Source organism: Ascaphus truei, chromosome 19 (genome assembly GCF_040206685.1).
Source record: "Ascaphus truei isolate aAscTru1 chromosome 19, aAscTru1.hap1, whole genome shotgun sequence".
NCBI classification, from domain to species: domain Eukaryota; kingdom Metazoa; phylum Chordata; class Amphibia; order Anura; family Ascaphidae; genus Ascaphus; species Ascaphus truei.
In genome coordinates, this window is record NC_134501.1 from 13,696,293 (window position 1) to 13,715,566 (window position 19,274).

Here is a 19,274-nt window from a genome sequence, read left to right on the forward strand (position 1 = left end):
AAACTGGCATTGCCACACCCTCAGACCCCTTCATACAGAGAGGAGGGGAGGTCTATTTGATAGTTTTCTCTTATTCCAGTAAATCCTGTTCTATGATGGACTGATATGCACAGTATAATCCTTTTCTGTATACCTGAGATTAGCTGACTCTAGCTATCCCCAGTGCTGTATAATAATAATAATACTGTACAACCACTAGGAAATTCAGAGAAATATGTATTAAGGAACATCAGTTCTAAAGTTAAACATTGGGATAATGAGCGCCTGGCCAATGAGTTTAAGCATTTATCATTTAAATGATTATAATGAGCTGGTATATGCAACGCAAATTACAATGTTTATGTTCCAGCATACCTGAGATTAATTATGTTATTTTTATATAGAACATTCGCCACGCAGACTGTGCTATACAGCACAAATATACATGCACTGTGAAATACAGGGGGATGCTAATACCATGTAGGTTTTAGGGCACCAAGAGTAAATAAACATTGAGGTAAACCCTAATGGGATTCTATGCAAAATACAGTGTTACTTTTGTGTGTACCTAGCTGAGTGTCTCTGTAGGGGGAGATTATATATATATATATATATATATATATATATATATATATATATATATATATATATATATATATATATATATATATATATATACACACACACACATACACACACACTATTTATTTGTATGTATGTATGTGCGGAACCCATTTGTATTAATATATATCTCTTTCCCAAGGGTAACATTTAAATACGATGGACCTAAAATAGTTCCTGGAGATCAAGGCTCAGACTTTAACGAATTTGTAAGCATATGCACAGGTAAGAAATCCCCATTACCTTCCCTAGAAATCCTATGAATGCTGACATCTACACCTCCTGGTTGCAATTGGTTCATTCTTTAAATAAGAACTAGTATGTGTTTAAATGTTAACATAGAGGCCACGTTATTGGCTTAGAAATGTTTGTAGCTGTAGCAATATAATAGAAAGTATAGGCAAAGGATGGCAATTATCAGTTGAGATTAGGAGGGGCTGGGACTGCCATGTTTGGAATGTGCAGCATAGATCTGACTAGGGGCTCACATGTTCAGTCCTGCAACACTGGACAATTGGACCATGAGAATGATCTTAACTTCTTCGCTGCTGTAAAGGTGACCAAAGCATTGAGTTACAGTCCCCAGCATCAGCAAACTGTTTCATATAATACAGAATGACGCAAGATGTAACAGCGATTTTGCCAGGCGATCCAACAGTGTGTTGTTGCAGCTGCCTCTAGAAGAGCATTGCACACTATACCTGTATTTATTGTTTCTCTTGGCCTTGCCATTTTGTACAGCGATCTGTATTACGTTGGCACATCATGTAAAAAGACTAATTATTTGAAATTTTTTGGCGGTGTGCAGAATTAATTAATCAGATATTTGTAATAGGTTACTGAGGTGCATTGAGTTTGGTTACCATCGGTGCGTAATAATAATAATAGCATGTTCTTGTATAGCGCTGCTAGTTATACGTAGCGCTTTACAGAGACATTTTACAGGATCGGGTCCCTGCCCCGTGGAGCTTACAGTCTATGTTTTTGGTGCCTGAGGCACAGGGAGATGAAGTGATTTTCCCAAGATCACAAGGAGCCAACACTGAGGAATTGAACCAGGTTCCCCTGCTCCAAACTCGGTGCCAGTCAGTGTCTTTACTCACTGAGCCACTCCTTCTCAAAGCCTGAACAGCAGTTATTGGCATGCCCATATGGTGGCTACCAAACCCTTTCAGTGCTTAGCTGTCATGTAACCGTAAAACCCAGCAATGATGTCTAATTGCAATGTAACTGTAGGATGTTACGGGATAATGTAAAAGTGCCTGGTTCACTGTGTTTAAAATGTTAACATCAACTTAATATGTAACAAAGTCAAATGTGTTATCTGAGTTCATTGTGCTACTGACCCTTCTTCCTATTCATCTTATCTCCTCATGCTGCCAATAGCTCTATTAATGTACATGTCAGCACATGCATAATGTATCTGCTCCTTAATTGAAGAGCATGGTTGAATTGTTTCAAGGTCCCATAACCAGTGTTCTAAATTAGATTTGATGCAAGGGCGTCCAAATAATTTGTTTTTTTTTCCCCTGTTGGTGAATAACCAATGTTGTCTGGATCTCGAGCCAGCAGAACAATCACTACTACTTTAACCCCTTTACTGCCAGACTGGTCTGCACTATGGTGCAGAGAAGGCCAGTTACACGATGACTGCCCAACTTTCAATGGACAGCTTTTCACCGTTGTCTGCTAGCATACAGTGCTTCCACTGCAGCAAGGGATTCTGGGAAAGGACATGCAAATAATCACAGTAACCTTTTGCTTCAAATCCATTTTAACATGGACCCCTTAAGGCCTTGATCCCGCTGCGGCCGCCAGCTGCTTGCCCCCTTTCTAGATGCCCCCGCTGGCTCCTTCTGGCGTGGCTGACTGCGTGCTGTGACGCGTCAGTCAGCCGGAGCTACAAGGAGCTTGTGGTTTTGACGAGTGTCGCATCACGCTACATCCCAGCAGCCAATCAGATTCCCCCCCCCCGTTCCGATTCACCCCCCATGTGTATTTGTGTATTTGTGTGTGTGTGTGAGTGCCTGTGTGTGTCCTTCCCTCTGTGCCTGGCTTCAGAGTGCGAGGGGCTCCGGGAGTGAAAGAGGGATCAAAGGGGGAGGGGGGTGTATGACAGCACGAGAGCCCCCCCACTCAAACCACGCCCCCCCGCTCCGGCTCCCTACAGACCGCAGGTAGCGGTCAATTGCCTGTCAGCGCGCTGACTGAGGGAGCGGGGCCTTAGGCTACGGCCCCAGTGGTCACGGCTCTGGCGGTGCGTGCAACCGTTTCAGCTGCGACCTGTGGTCTTGCAATGGAAAGCAGGAGATCCGACGGGGGTGGGGGGGGGATGGGGGCGTGGCCATGACGTCACGTGGCTGGTTCGCCCTCATTGGCTGAACCGCCTCCGTGACGTGGCCAATGCTTGTCCGCCATGCCAAAAGACAAAAATCTTGTCCTTTGGTCAAGGCGGTCGTGCATCGCACCTTATGCACGCAAACACGCCGACTGGGCCTGCCCTGTAGAGGGGTGTGCCCTGGTGTGTAGTGCGCACGCTGTACCGCGCGCAGCAGCGACCACTGGGGACCCAGCTTTAAGCTTGTCCGCCATATTGCATGGCTTTTTCAGCATAGTCTGGGTTAAAGTGAGTAACCAGTAAACCTACCCCAGACAACATTCATGGAAACGTTCTGACAGATGTAAACTACATTCAACTGTATGAGACCAGTGACAATAAGTGATGGGCTCTTTCTTTGGCCCCCTATAAAATATGTTGTGAAGCCATCTTCCCCTATCCAGGTGGTTGTACATAGAACATAATTGAGTCTGGTGCTACTTCTGTAAAGTGTAACATTCATGGTCCTCTATATCTGTCATCTTAAGCCCTTGTGCCCCCAATGCTGGGTGAAGCCTCCCCAATGATCCCCCAGGTACTGTGCTTGCAACTCTTGTTCTCCACGTCACTCCAACACATTGTCTGATTTCATCCTCCCATCTTGGTCGTCTTGCTCCATTAATTTCCCTTGGAATCCAGTAGAGTGCCATTCCTGCCCAATGATTTTTTTGCATGCATACATAGCAGTACGCCAACTTTCAATGCTGCTTTCACCTTGCTGCCGGAGGGGCCCAGAAACGTGCAGCCACGGGAAGGGCCGCTCCCGGGAAGGGCCCCTCCCTTACAAACCATTCACTGCTCACGGCTACAGAGCATGACATGACTTCTCAAGTGAGAAGTGTGTACAGTTTACAGTAAGTAGGAAGCTGCTGTTATTTGTGTAACTCGCGTAGCTGTGGCCGCTTCCCTTCCTTGTATAACTTCCTGCTGGTTATCTTGGAGCGTGGTGCCAAGCTGTCCTCCCTGCAGTGCAATGAGCAGAACTGAGGCCAGGATCTGCAGCTGCTTTAGTAGTTTGCCTGTTTCTCTCCCGGGAACGGTTATATTAATAATTGTCTTGCAGAGTGGCAGGAGAGAAGAGATCTAGGCCCTGATTGCCCCACATGGCACTAAATTAAATAAAAGCGTGGGATATGTTTAATAAGATAAAACTGGATGATTAATGCATTTGAAAACCTTTTTTAATGTATTTTTAAAAAAAATTGATGTTTGCCAGCATTTCAGTAGAGATAAGTGAACATTTTTTGAGAGACTCTTATCTTATAAAAGGATAAAGACAGTGGGCCATATTTACTAAGCAGTGTTCTGCCATAAGGCACCTACATTACAGCCAATTCAAATAGATGGACTGTAAGGGGTCTTCCCGTGCCAGGTGTCTCATGGCAGAAGACTTCTTATTGGACACAGTATGCGTCTCTATCCCAGAAGAGGGTAAAGTGCTCTGTACAGGTAAGAGCAGTAGAGCTCAGAACGAAGTACACTGTGACAGTGGTGCTAGCCATCCGCTGGTTTAGCTCACACTGTTAGTGCTGCTGTCCTGAATAAGGCCGCGAGTTATAGTGCTTGCGGCAGCGCCAAATCAAATACCTGCATTCCGTCGAAGGTGCACATAGTGCGCACGACAGAGCGGCTGTATTCTGGCATCATTTGTTTTCGATGCGACGGCTGCATCACGTGAATGTCGCACGCACCAAAGCCGGCACTATAAACGCGGCCTAACAGCAGTTGTGTGGGTTCAACTACTGATCTGGGTCTGTTCCTCATAAGGTGCCTTAAATGCAGGGCCGCAGACAGACTTCCCGGGGCCCAGGACTAGAGTTACGACCAGGCCCCACCCCGCCAACCCGTGTCGGCGGCCTTGGCCCCATCTCTTTTGCCCCCCATCCCATGCATTTCTCTCCCCTCCGTCTCACTCACTATGTTCCTCAATCGCCCCATCAAGTACCCGTTCTCCCTCAATCGTTCCCCGCCTTACATGTATTTCTCTCCCCTGTATCTCACTCTTACTCCCTTTTCCTCACTTATTCCCTCACTCACCCCCTCTCTCCTGTCACTCTCCCCCATCTGTCATTTACCCCACTCCTCATTCATTCCCTCCCCCCTCACATAATCCCCACCGCCATCAAATACAAAAAAACCTTCCCACCCCCCAAATACATAAAAAAAATCTTCACCTTCCAAATACATACAAAAAAACCTACACTCCAAATATATACACCCCCCCCCAAATGCATATAAACCGAACACCCCCTCGAATCTTATACTATATTAGTGAAAGCACTGTATGTTTGCCTGCCTGGATGTCCGGTGTCCCTAGCGGCAATCTGATTGGTCCCTTGGGCCGCCCGCCCCCGCACACCTTTCATTGGCCTCACACACTCACACCACCCCCTTGGCCCGCCCCCCACACCTCTCATTGGCCTGAGGCGGAGCGACGGGCCAAAGGTCCACAAAAAAAAAAAACACACACACTGTCACACACACACACACACACACACACACACACACACACACACACTGTCACACACACACTGTCACACACACACACACACACTGTCACACACACACACACACACACACACAACGGGGGGGGGGTGTTACATACATTAGCGGGGCTCATAGTGTTAGCAGCACATCTCCCGCTCTCTTCCCCACCGGTCCCGGAGGCTCCGCCTCTTCCTGTTTCCCGCGCTTTCATCCCCCCCCTCCACGTGGGAGCTGCCGAACGGGTGAGTGAGCTGCCGGACGGGTGAGTGAGCGGTCTTCACGTCCCCTCACCCCCCTTCACCTCCCCTCACTCACTTCCCCTCCACCCCCCCCCCGGCGCCGCTACAGTCAGCGGGGGAGCGGAGTGATCACCTCCCCTCACTCACTTCCCCTCCACCCCCCCCGGCGCCGCTACAGTCAGCGGGGGAGCGGAATGATCACCTCCCCTCACTCACTTCCCCTCCACCCCCCCGGCGCCGCTACACTCAGCGGGGGAGCGGAGTGATCACCTCCCCTCACTCACTTACCCTCCACCCCCCCCCCGGCGCCGCTACACTCAGCGGGGGAGCGGAGTGATCACCTCCCCTCACTCGCTTCCCCTCCACCCCCCCCCCCCCGGCGCCGCTACAGTCAGCGGGGGAGCGGCCACAACACGCTGCCTCCCGCCTCAGATCCACGTGGGAGCTGCCGGACGGGTGAGTGAGCGGCCTTCACCTCCCCTCACCCACCCCTCACTACACTTCCCCTCCCTTCCACATCCCCTCCACCCCCCTCCACCTCCCCTCACCCACCCCTCACTACACTTCCCCTCCCTTCCACCTCCCCTCCACTTCACCCCCCCTTCACCTCACTTCCACCCCCCCTTCACCTCACCTCCACCCCCCCCCTAACCACCCCACCACCCCCCCTCCACCCCCCCTTCACCTCCCCTCCACCCCACCTTCACCCCCACCCCCACCTCACCCCCCTTCACCTTCCCTCACTCCCCCTTACAACCTCCCACCACCTCCCCACCTCCCACCACCTCCCCCCTCTTCCCACCACCTCCCCCCCCCTTTCCACTGCCCACCCCTCCCCCCCTTCCCACCTTCCCACCCCCTCCCCCCCTTCCCACCTTCCCACCCCCTTCCCACCACCTCCCCCCCCTTCCCACCTCCCCCCCTTCCCACCACCTCCCCCCCCTTCCCACCTCCTCCCCCCCCTTCCCACCACCCCCCCCTCCCCCCTTCCCACCACCTCCCCCCTCCCCACTTCCCACCACCTCCCCCCTCTTCCCACCACCTCCCCCTTCCCCTCCTCCATCTCCCCCTTCCCCTCCTCCATCTCCCCCCTTCCCCTCCACCACCACCCCCCCCCTCCTTCCCCTCCTCCACCTCCCCCCTTCCATTCCTCCACCTCCCCCCTTCCCCTCCTCCACCTCCCCACTTCCCCTCCTCACCTCCCCCCTTACCCTCCTCACCTCCCCACTTCCCCTCCTCCCCTCCTCCACCTCCCCCCTTTCCCCATCTCCCCTCTTCCCCCATCTCCCCCCTTCCCCCCCTCCACCCCTCTTTCCCCCCTTCCCCCCTCTTTCCCCCCTTTCCCTCCTCCCCCACCTTTCCCCCCTTTTCCCCTCCCCCACCTTTACCCCCTTTCCCCCTTCACCCCTCCCCCCTTCACCCTTACCTCCCCCTTCCCCGCCCTTCCCACCACCTCCCCCCCTTCCCACCACCTCCCCCCCCTTCCCACCACCTCCCCCCCCTTCACACCTCCCCCCTTCCCACCACCTCCCCCCTCTTCCCCCCTTCCCACCACCTCCCCCCTCTTCCCACCACCTCCCCCCTTCCCCTCCTCCATCTCCCCCTTCCCCTCCTCCATCTCCCCCTTCCCCTCCTCCATCTCCCCCCTTCCCCTCCTCCACCTCCCCCCCCTCCTTCCCCTCCTCCACCTCCCCCCTTCCATTCCTCCACCTCCCCCCTTCCCCTCCTCCACCTCCCCACTTCCCCTCCTCACCTCCCCCCTTACCCTCCTCACCTCCCCACTTCCCCTCCTCCCCTCCTCCACCTCCCCCCTTTCCCCATCTCCCCTCTTCCCCCATCTCCCCTCTTCCCCCCCTCCACCCCCTTCCCCCCCTCCACCCCTCTTTCCCCCCTTCCCCCCTCTTTCCCCCCTTCCCCCCTCTTTCCCCCCTTTCCCTCCTCCCCCACCTTTCCCCCCTTTTCCCCTCCCCCACCTTTACCCCCTTTCCCCCTTCACCCCTCCCCCCTTCACCCTTACCTCCCCCTTCCCCGCCCTTCCCACCACCTCCCCCCCTTCCCACCACCTCCCCCCCCTTCCCACCACCTCCCCCCCCTTCACACCTCCCCCCTTCCCACCACCTCCCCCCTCTTCCCCCCTTCCCACCACCTCCCCCCTCTTCCCACCACCTCCCCCCTTCCCCTCCTCCATCTCCCCCGTTCCCCTCCTCCACCTCCCCCCTCCTCCACCTCCCCCCTTCCCCTCCTCCACCTCCCCCCTCTTCCCACCACCTCCCCCCTTCCCCTCCTCCATCTCCCCCGTTCCCCTCCTCCACCTCCCCCCTCCTCCACCTCCCCCCCTTCCCCTCCTCCACCTCCCCCCTTCCCCTCCTCCACCTCCCCCCTTCCCTTCCTCCACCTCCCCCCTTCCCCTCCTCCACCTCACCCCTTCCCTTCCTCCACCTCCCCCCTTCCCCTCCTCCACCTCCCCCCTTACCCTCCTCACCTCCCCCCTTACCCTCCTCCCCTCCTCCACCTCCCCCCTTTCCCCATCTCCCCTCTTCCCCCCCTCCACCCCCTTCCCCCCCTCCACCCCTTCCCCCCCTCCACCCCCTTCCCCCCTCCACCCCTCTTTCCCCCCTTCCCCCCTCTTTCCCCACTTTCCCTCCTCCCCCACCTTTCCCCCCTTTTCCCCTCCCCCACCTTTACCCCCTTTCCCCCTTCACCCCTCCCCCCTTCACCCTTTCCCCCACCTCCCCCCTTCACCCTTTCCCCCACCTCCCCTCCTCCCTCTTCCCCCTTCCTCTCCTCCACCTCCCCCTTCCCTTCCTCCCTTCACACCCCCTTCACCTCCTGTCACCACCCCCCCTTCGCCTCCTGTCACCCCCCTCCTGTCACCCCTCCCCCCCTTTACCTCCCCTCACCCCTCCTTCACCTCCCCTCACCCCCCCTTCACCTCCCCTCCGCCCCCCCTTCACCTCCCCTCCGCCCCCCCTTCACCTCCCCTCACCACCCATCCTCACCTCCCCTCCGACCTCCCCTCCGCCCCCCTTCACCTCCCCTCCCCACCCCCCACCACCCCTCCGACCTCACCTCCCCTCCTTCAACGCCTTTCGTCCGCCCTCCCGCCTCTGCCTTTCGCCCACCCGCACTTCTGCCTTTCACCCGCCCACCGCTCACACCCCTGCGCCACACAGCCGCTGCACGCACTCAACAGACACCCGCCACTCGACACACCCGCCGCCTCTCACCCACCCCACACACTCGACACACACCTGCCGCCTCCTGCCCCTACGCAACAATATCACTGACCAGCTGTCACCCGCACTCGCCACACACCCGCCGCCTCACACCCTAGCAGGACCCCGACCCACAGCCAGCACTCACTACCCATGCGCCACCCGTACTGAACACCCACCTGCCGCCTCACACCCTAGCAGGACACACGCCTCACATTTTCACATCACTTATGTCACCAAAATATACATTGTACTGTGGTGTGTTTACAATAAACCATTTTTATACAACATCGTATTACATTTTCTTCCATCTTTCTTTTCAACATTATTATCCAACCTTTACAACAAATACTCACCTATTGTTCCACGATTTATAAATAATACTACCTATTACGCATTTACATCCCGGGCAACGCCGGGTCTCTCAGCTAGTACATAATAAAAAAGAAAAAAAAACGAATACATATAAACCCACAAAATACATATACATATATATATAAAATAAAAACTCCAATACATATACAATGCAGACTTACCTTGGGGGCTCAAAGTCCTAACATACCAGATAAAATGCTAATATACCTCTATTAGGATTACAATTCTCATTTACCTCTATTAAGAGGGAGAAAGACCAACATTGGATCTATATCCAGTAAAATGAAAGGGACCTGCGAACAGGTGTCTGCCTTGTCGTGGCTCACCGGCTTACAATGCTTTGGCCAAAGGGTTAAACAAAATGACCCTTTTTCAAGAGAATATATAAGTATTTTACTGTGTATTTTTGTCATATGGGATGTAGCATTGGGCTTCTCTGTTGCTTGTTCTTGCTACATTACTTTGCAAGAATTCCCCTCTATGTTTTTGTTTTCTGTTCCCCACTCAATTTTGAAATTTAAAAAAAATAATCCTATTAGTGTGTGTGTGTGTGTGTGTGTGTGTGTGTGTGTGTGTGTGTGTGTGTGTGTGTGTGTGTGTGTGTCTATATCTCAGTTCTAATAACACTAATAGCTACTGTATCTCACTTTAGTGAATTTAGCCCTATGTATCTAAAATTAAAAGGTTTAGTTATAAACACGTCTGACATAATCTCTGCACATCTTGTAATTACACTGTCTTGGCAAAACTCCCCTCTTCTTTGCACTATATAATTATTCCATTCCCCTGGGAATCTGTGGCATGCGCACTGCTCTGTTTGCCTTTCATATTGCACTTTTATGTAGCCACAATAACAGGACTCCCAATACATCGCTCTTCTGTTTGTGTCGAGATAGCACCTGTTCCTTTTTGCACGCAACATACAAAACCACTCTTTCTCTCCCCTGTTCTCCATCTCAATCTTCTTAACAAATATATATAGAGGAGGCGGAAGAAAAATACTCCGAAAAGCTCCACACCCCAATGTATTGTCCCCCTGCATCATTTTGCTGTAATAGGACTCTGTGTAATATTATTATATTTTTCCATATTTATTTTGTTTTTGGACGTTGTTTGCAATGTCAAAAGAAATTATAATATTCCGTTTACATGGCAGCGGAAAATATAGAATCTCCTTATTCTGTGTTTGTCTGAATTGCCAAAACTGTACCGTTTAGTCTTCTCCTGTCATTACATAGAGAAATTCATTGGGGTTCAAATGTTATGTCATTAATTGGGATATTTTTATGCAAAAATATTGTGTGTGTGTGAACTGCAGACCTTTCAGTGTTTTAACCCATATCTCCATATAGTTTGAAGGTTAAACATCTTTGGCCAATTCTGACTTCTGAAATGCTTCTAGCCAACATAAAAAGATAATTGAGGGGGGAATATTCAATGTTCCTAAACATTAAGACACATTCTCCACTAGTTACTGAAATCTATTTCTACTGAAGCCAGTATTTCCTACATGGACTTGTTTGGTAATGTGAAATACCTAGGCATGTCACTGGGTTGAAGCAGTTGGACAACACCCACCTTTTTAAAAACAAACTCTTACAAATGACCACTGACCACTCTGATCACTGCAGGTTTGCATTTGCTGCGGTACTCCTAGGGGCTTCTATATTCACTGACGTGGCTGAAAATGATCTGAAAATGACATCAATAGGGAATTTCGGGAGAAAACACCCCAATCGGGTGATTTGGGGAATGAAGGACAAGCCCCCTTGGATATGAGCCTGTAAAAAATGTTTTATTTGTATATCATGTGATATATATCATGATACTCCAGTTACATTTTGAGACCTACCTTTTCAAAGCTGTACTATGTAACTTAAACTCAAAACGGCAGAGAAACTATTGGAAGTATTTTTCCTTGTGGTAACAAATGGGCTGAGCTCCACCCTACAGCTGAGATATGTTAGACTTCTACCTGTGAGAGGACCATGAATAGCTCCACCTTTTATCCTCCCCAGGTAGTCATTCTGTCCTATTTTAGATTAGGTACCTTAGATGGTTGATCCAGTGGAATTCTGGCCTCTCTCTCCTTCTGAATCCCGGATGTTTTGCACTCCAGGGAGTTGCATGTCTGTGGTGTCAACAAGACTGATCTGCTGCAAAGACCACAGAGGTAGCAGCTTGAAGGGGTCTGTAAGACTTGTGCTGCAGCACCTGTTAGCTCCATCTCCTGCTGGAATAGGCTGCCGCTACCACATAGCGGGGGTGGTCGAGCCAGAAGCTCTCGTCACGCAGAAGAGAGCGCTCGGACCATTTAAGACGCCACTGCTTTGTTCCCTATAGTTGACAAAGCACACAAGGGAAGACAAAATACCCAATGCTACATCCAATATGACAAAATACATAGTTAAATACTTCAATGTTGGTATTCTCATGAGTAAGGGTCATTTTTAGTTAAACCCTTTGGCCAAAGACTTACAAGCCTGCAGCCACGTCACGGCATGACCAGTATGCAGGTCCTAACACTACCTGTGAAAATTCTCATTTACCTCTGCTAGGGGGGAGGATGGCCCCAGTCCTGCACAGGAACATGAAAAAACCTGCTACTTAAAAAGCACACAAGGAGCCTGTCCAAATAAAGCAAGGTTTGCACAAACGCTGGGATCCTGCCAAATAAAAACCTTACAAAACCGAGCAAAAACTTGTTTAAAGTTGGATAGTTATTCAGCAAAAGGTGATATTCCTAAGAATACAAGGTAAGCCCCAGGTAGTTAGTTAGTTTCCGGTTTGCTTTGCTGCTTCTGAGAGATGGTAACAATTCACCTATCAATCAGTACTTCAGGTATACAGCCCCAGGAAGGAGGGGCTAAGATAATTACAACAACTATCATTTTAAAAAAAGCTACAAGGAAAACCAAATACTGTACTGTGCGGCCTGTGAGAAACAGACGTTCGAAAGCCAGGAGCTCTGGGAGGACTCACTTAGAGAAGCGGCAAAGGACCATATCGAGCCAATGTTACATTTCATGGATGAAGGATGTGGTAACACAAGGCATTGAAACAGTATCCTTCAAGGCTGCAAGTAGAGGCCAAAAACATACAAGGACACACACCAGTCTAGAGAGATCGTGGGATTCCTCGTCAGAAGAGGAACAATTCTGCAGCATGGAGACCAATATTGGGTCCTCTGACCATGACTATTCCACAGGGGAATTTTCGGTGTTTGACTTGGAGCTCATTAAGATGCTTAGTGAAATTCTACACACAGAACGAACTCTACCCTGCGGAGCCGGAAGATCGTATTTTCAGAGGCCTCCTTAGAAACTCTAGAGCCTTTTTTCGTTCATGATGTAAAATAAATTAAGATGTAATGGACACAGCTAGAAAAGTATCAATGTCCTGGAATTCACTAAAATGTACCCTTCGAAGACAAAAACGTGGATGTCTGGGACTTCTTTTCTAAGGTAGACACTGTAATTTTGAGATTTGTGAGACGGATGATGCAGCCTCCTTTTCAAGATGCTATGGATAAAGCCATGGAGGGTGCCTTAAGAATATAATTTACAGCTGCAGGAGAAGCTTGCCGGCTGTTAGTGTCCATAACATCAGTGTCTAGAGCACTAAAATTGTGGAGGCTCTAGAAAAGGGAGTCAAAAGATCCCAGATCATTAAAGCATCTCTGAGCTGAAACTGGCAGCGGATTTTATATCCAAGACGTCATAGGATTCAGTGAGGCTGGTGGCAAAATATATGGTGTTATCAGTAGCAGCCAGAAGGGTGCTATGGCCTTGGCAAGTAGACTCTGCATCTAAACAATTTGTCTTGATTTTGCTTTTGAAGGAAATCACCTTTTTTGCAGGAACTTAGACAATCGCGAGCATCAGGAGGAAAGGGTATTTTCTCTGAAAGACACTTGCCTTCCATGTGCAGCAGTCCAAGTTATTGAGGTTTGCCATAGGGCAGGTGCATTATGAGTTATATCCTAGCTAATCACTCCTGAGAACCTACATGAAGGTACTAAGGACTCTTGTGGCAAACTAAGAAAAGAGGGAGTTTAGATCTTCCATTATCTGGACAACATTTAAAAAAAACACAAGACCAGACCCAGTTGTTCCCAACAATTGGCAAGAGTGCTACATTTTCTAATGGTACATGGTTGATTGGTCAAGTTTGGGGAAAAAATCCACCTAATCCAACACCATTTGTTATTTAGGGGTGTAGTTCGATACGATGGAAGCAACAGGTTTTTCTTCCACATGACACAAGGACGGCAATCATTCAAGGGGGACAATGAGCATTTTCAAAGACCATGGGACAGCCAGACTAAATATCCACTCCAGTCAATTGGATTGCCACAAAGGTTAAGAGAATCCCTAGTATGGTGGGAGCAGGGCAAGAACAGAAACAGGTCGTCCTCTAAAAGATCAGGTCTGGCTCATACGACTAGTGCAAGTGGCGCAGGTTGGGGTGCCCAACTAAATGCCAATTTAGCCCAAGGAAAGTGGCCTGCCAGGTGTCACAATGTACAATTCAATTCCTGAATTGAGCGCAATAGTGGTAGCAATGAATTACTTATTACAGATGGAAGGAAGCAGCCTCAAATTTGGTTATACAATCGAAAGGTAACTTTTTATATAAGGGAAGAAGAAGCCCAGTTCTACAGGAAATATCCCCCATCATTGCCTGGGTACAACAACATCTGACGGATCTTCTGGCAATCTGCGAGCCGATTTTGAGTCTAAGGTTGTCGGAACCAGGAGAGTGGTTCCTTGCACATAGGTGTAGAGGGGGGTTGGCCCGGTATTAAAGGGGTTGCACCCCATTTGGCCACCCCCTGACCTCACCAGGGAGGCAAGGGATTAACTGGACTGCGGTCCAGGAATGTGGCTTACACCTTATCATGTCAGGAAAATGTATGTTCCCCTGTTCCCATGTTTCATTATAATGTCAGTGTCTGCACCACACACACACACCGGAGAATTTTGTGTTAAAGTATGAAACGGTTTAAGTGGTCTCCGGTTCTGAAGGTCGCAGCAGGCTGAAACTTGGATCATATGATGTCCCAGTTCCGGCATTAAGATCTGGAAAGTTTGGACCCGCTGGACGTAACGGAACCGGATATTTTAATATGTCTGTGTTTTAACTTTAATATTGTATTCCAAGGCGGGGATAAAAACCCGCGCAGATTCCTTCACACAAAGGAATGCAAATGGTCCAGGGGGCGACCCAAAGTTTAGGAACCAAGTACTGATCAAAAGACTCTGCCACTCTAACTGTTTGGCGGAGAAGCATCAAACTGGAGTGGTTTGTAAGTGTTATATCTACACCTACAAACAATGAAGATCCTGCCAGATACTTCATCTGGTAGACTGGTCGTCGCCCCTGATTTAATTATGGGGCTACAGAAATAAGACCCTCAGAGTCCCAGTACGCATGGGCTAACTAGCTGGGGGGCATGGGTTAAACTGTGTTTCCACGTTAGGGATTGGATACAGATAATTGTTCACCAATAGTCTGTATTCAATGTTAAGAATAGGGTTACAAAGGTATATAAACTATGTCAACCCTACAGTTCTAGTTCTTCTTCTGATTTCATCTTGAATGTCACTGGATTGCTGGAGAATTGCTAGCTGATACTTCTCCATTCCCCAACCCTAAGTAAGTGTTACCTTCTTGCCTGTGAATTGTACTATATTGCTGTGTTCACCTTTTTTAAGGAATAAATATATTTTATTATATCTAAGCCTCGTTCAGTTCAACCCAGATATTTGGTGTTTGTTATATCTTGTCATAAGTTACCGTGAAGTATATAGGAGAGTGAACCCCACAATGTCCGGTGCTCCACAAACACACATATGACTGGGTATATATATGAATAAGTGAGCAGTCTCTGACCAACAAAATGGTAAATAGGCAACTAAACTGACACTGAAACAACGAAGGGATAAAAGTCATAAGAAAACAGGAAAACAGACTAAAAACCTAGGTGGGGGGCTAGTGAACAGGAGATAGAAAGGATGAGAAGCAGCCGTAGGATGCCCCTCTCGTGTACTCACGGATACTATTGCCTGCTGCCCTTACCCGACCCGGTGTCTTCACTGCCCGTGTGTTGCCGGTCCCAGCTGAACAAGCGCCGCGCTTGTGGAAGACGTCATCACAGGAAGTAGATAGTTGTGCTGGGACTGGTTACAGCGTGCCATGCGCTCCAGCGCTCTTAGAAGTCCCAAGGGGGGTGGCACCAGGCGCTCACGCTGAGGGGGAGGGGGGGACCCGGCTCCCCAGTCAAGATTAGTTGCCTGCGTGCTCCACGCAAATTGGTAAAGTAGAGAAAAAGTTGGTAGGTTCCACAACGGAACGAAACGCGTCAGAGGTGCTCTCTGTGATGTGCAGCATTCAAGTTTAATAAAGCTGATTTTATTTTATCATTTTTGGCTGAGTTCCGTTTGCAGTGACCACCTACCAACTTTTTTCATAAGTTACCGTGACAACAGGATCTTCAACCAGCTGGTGGAGAGATGGAGACTTCCTGAGAGAGATCTGATGGCGATAGCGATAAACCAAGCTTAAACAAATTCCTCTGATACAGAGGATGCTCAGAAAGATAAGACCTGGATGGGGCAGAAATGGTGACAGTAGTTCCACCCAGAGCCTGACTTCCGTAATTGATCAACATGCTGATGGAAGAGCCATGGCAATTGCGAGTTCCTCCGTCTCCTGTCCCAGGGCCAGGTCAGCATCCCAATCCAAAAATTTGGAGGTTGAGTCGAACCTGCTCAAAACAAAGGAGGTATCGGTTATATAGACCTTGATGGCAGCAAGGAAAATGTCAACATCTACAGTTTATTACAGGATTTGCCAATTCTTTTGTCAGTGGTATGAACACCAGAATATTAAAAAAAGTTGGTCCCGCAATTGTAGAATATTTAAGAGGGATTGGAGCTAGGGTTCCATCTTGGTTCCCTGAAAGTACAAATAAGTACTTTATCAGAATTGCTGAGTAGACTATTGGTTACTGCAGATCTTGAAGCAATTCCCCCAGCTCATCGGAAAATTAAACCAATTTAAGGATCCAATTCCTGCCTTGTCCTGCAGGAATTGATTTGAGCTCCCTTTGAACCACTCCAGAAAACTTCAGACGTGCATTTAATGCTTAACTGTAACATTCGCACATAGAACTAGCGAGTTAAAAGTACTGGCCATAAAAGAGCTTTTCCTTGTTTTTCATCAGGACAAGGTCGTCCTAAAACCAGTCCAGCAATTCTTATGTTAGATTATCACCACCTTTCAGTTCAATCAGGAGTTTGTGCCCTCATGGTGTCTGAATCCTTAAGGAACTGGTATTGCACACTCGATAGTGTAGTGATGTCTGAAACCATATCATGCCAGAATGGAGAGCTTCAGGAAGTCAGACAGGTTATTTGTGCTCCCGATGGAGGAAAAAGGGGGCAATCGACCTCAAAAGTGACGATAAGCCATTGGATCATAATGGCCATCAAAAAACCATACACCATCCAGCAGAAACCAGATCCTAAACTGGTTAAAGGCTATTCTGCAATGGCCGCATCCTGGGCGGGAAAGACTTCTTCTCATGCAGGGCAGCAGTGGATAATAAATATTCTCATGTGGCTGTGCATTTTTTTTTCTCCCCAGTTAATTTTATACTGCTCAATAAATAAACTTTACATTGCCATTATGTCTTCTGTGCTAGTGTGGATTGAACTGGTTCTTCTCACTCCCAGCCTGGAGTTCTTCTGCACTGCCACAGGCACTGCTACTGTTCTCTACAGAGAACAGTTTGAAGGATTTTGATTATCTAATTCCCAGCACCTGTCCATCGCCGCTAGCCAGTCCTATATAAGGTCTAGTCTTCATGTGCCTGTTTATTTGGGTCTCCTTGTAAGCCAGCTCTATGCCCCCTCCGTGCCTTTACCTGTTGCTGTGTACCAGACCCTGCTTGGACCCCTCGTCGCCTGCTTTTCTCCAGTCCTGACCTCTGCCTGTCGCTGACCACTGTTGCCTGCTTGCCACCTGCCTTAACCTTTGCTTGTGACCCATGACTCTGATCCACTGCCACTTGCCTTTGGCCTGTTCACGGACCATCGCTACCCGTCTGCTAGCCTGTCCCAGGCAGTCCAGTCCCGCATTAGCTCCCCGTCAGTCTGTTTTGGGTACAGCTTTGGCAAGTCCGATCAGTGACCACTGCCACGGGGACAACTAGGAATAGAGAATTGTTTTTGTCTTTCCGTCATTTTCTTTTCCTGGAGTCCATCCATGGCAATGTACACCAATTCTCACCCAGTTACTTGTTTGCATGATGATTAACACTTCTATATTACATGTTTCAGCTTTGTATCATCTTAAGACTACCTGGGGAGGAAAGGTGGAGCTATTTAAGGCCCTCCCATAGGTGAAAGTCGTCTGTCCGATTTCTACTGTAGGGTGGAGTTTAACCCAGTGGTGACCACTGGCATGGATAGGCTCTAGGAAAAAAACTATGGTAAGATCTAAAACAATTTTCTCTTGGTTACACCACCAGTAAGTGTTGGATTGTAACTTCATGTCACATTCTCTTTAAGTATGGTGGGAGTAAAACTCCGTCTTCCAAACATGAGTTTCTACTTTGGAGAATATTTTATTCAGGTAGCAAAGTACTTTTTCGTGCTTTTTTTTTTTCCTTCCTTTGGGTGGTCTTGGGAAAACCCAAAATGTACAAGGACTTTTTGTTGCAGATTTGAATGCGTTCGTAGTGTGAAGGGCAGTCATTGCTCAGCCACAGAAAGCTCAACGTTTTGACAGTGACTCAGTGACTTTATTCTGGCACAATGTTTTAATACAATGCTCTGACATGCAGACCAGGATACGGTCATTGGGACATAAGCCAAAGGTGTAGAAATAAGCTGGCATTTACATCCACATTTACAAGTGGTACTCTGCTGCCATAAGACCCCCTTCTGCTGCTGGCACATTCACATAGATGGGCTGTAAGTGTCTTTTGGCAGAGCACCGCTTGGTACACATGGGCCTTAACCTCTTCAGACCAATGCCTTGCAAGTCCTTCCAACGTTGAAAGGGTTTACCTTTCGTAATTCATTTCAGCCACAACTTGTTGGCTTGCATGCCAACTGGCTGAAAGGCTGTTATTAATAGATGTATTATGCGAGCAAGCTTTATACGAAGACAATTGATGATTTGGGATTTCTTATAAGCTTGTTGTACGTAGTTTGAAAGACACAATGCTGATAGAGCAAACTGCTTACAAATAGATGTATTAAGGAAATGCAATCAGAAGCCGGATTTAAAAACCCTTAAGTGGGTCCCTTTTAAAATGGCCAACGTAACATTGGTAATCTTCCAAAACGCTGCATAGCCCTGTGGGAGAGATCTGCATGGCACTATTTTGGGGGGGAAATGTACAATAAAACACTATTGCCACTTGGCAGGTTCTATTAAAGATGCATTAAAATAAAAGCACTCTGCCAAATGCAACCATGTTTGCTTGCTTCATCATTTTAAGATTAATTCCCTACCTTTCCAAATTGAGACTCAAAATCTATACTTCAAATGGCACTCTTATACAATCCAGGTTGCTCTCTGCTGAAGGACACTTATAATTGGCACAGTTTGCATTGATGAGGCAGGCGATAAAGCCCTTCTGAGTTCTAAAACTTGCCTAGGCTCTGTAGTGTAATGCCATTGTTTAATAATGTAGTTCAATAATGAGTGTTGGTCCAGACTGGGATTTTGTGCGAAGTTTTTTGGAAGAATGAATAAGGGCTGGGTAGTGTGTGTTTTATTTTATTTATATAAATGTTTGTTTTTATTGGACAGGATGACCAAAGATGAAGAGGCATATATTTGTGTGTTGTAGAACTGCAGTTCATATTCATCATTCAGTTGTCGTACGGGTTTGTGTTTTGTTATCCTGTTCTTCATGGCAGTGGGCAACGTAGGGTTAACTCCATCCCTAGCTTGAGTGACAGG

The 19,274-nt window shown here is 48.5% G+C and overlaps 1 protein-coding gene across 1 annotated transcript in view; it reads left to right on the plus strand.

Moving 5' to 3' along the window:
* COTL1 (coactosin like F-actin binding protein 1) overlaps positions 1-19,274 on the plus strand; it is a 31,410-nt gene that overhangs the window by 720 nt on the left and 11,416 nt on the right. Inside the window, exon 2 of the mRNA XM_075576678.1 lies at positions 743-825. Coding sequence (XP_075432793.1) covers positions 743-825 — 83 coding nt within the window. The remainder of the gene's footprint in view (positions 1-742; positions 826-19,274) is intronic.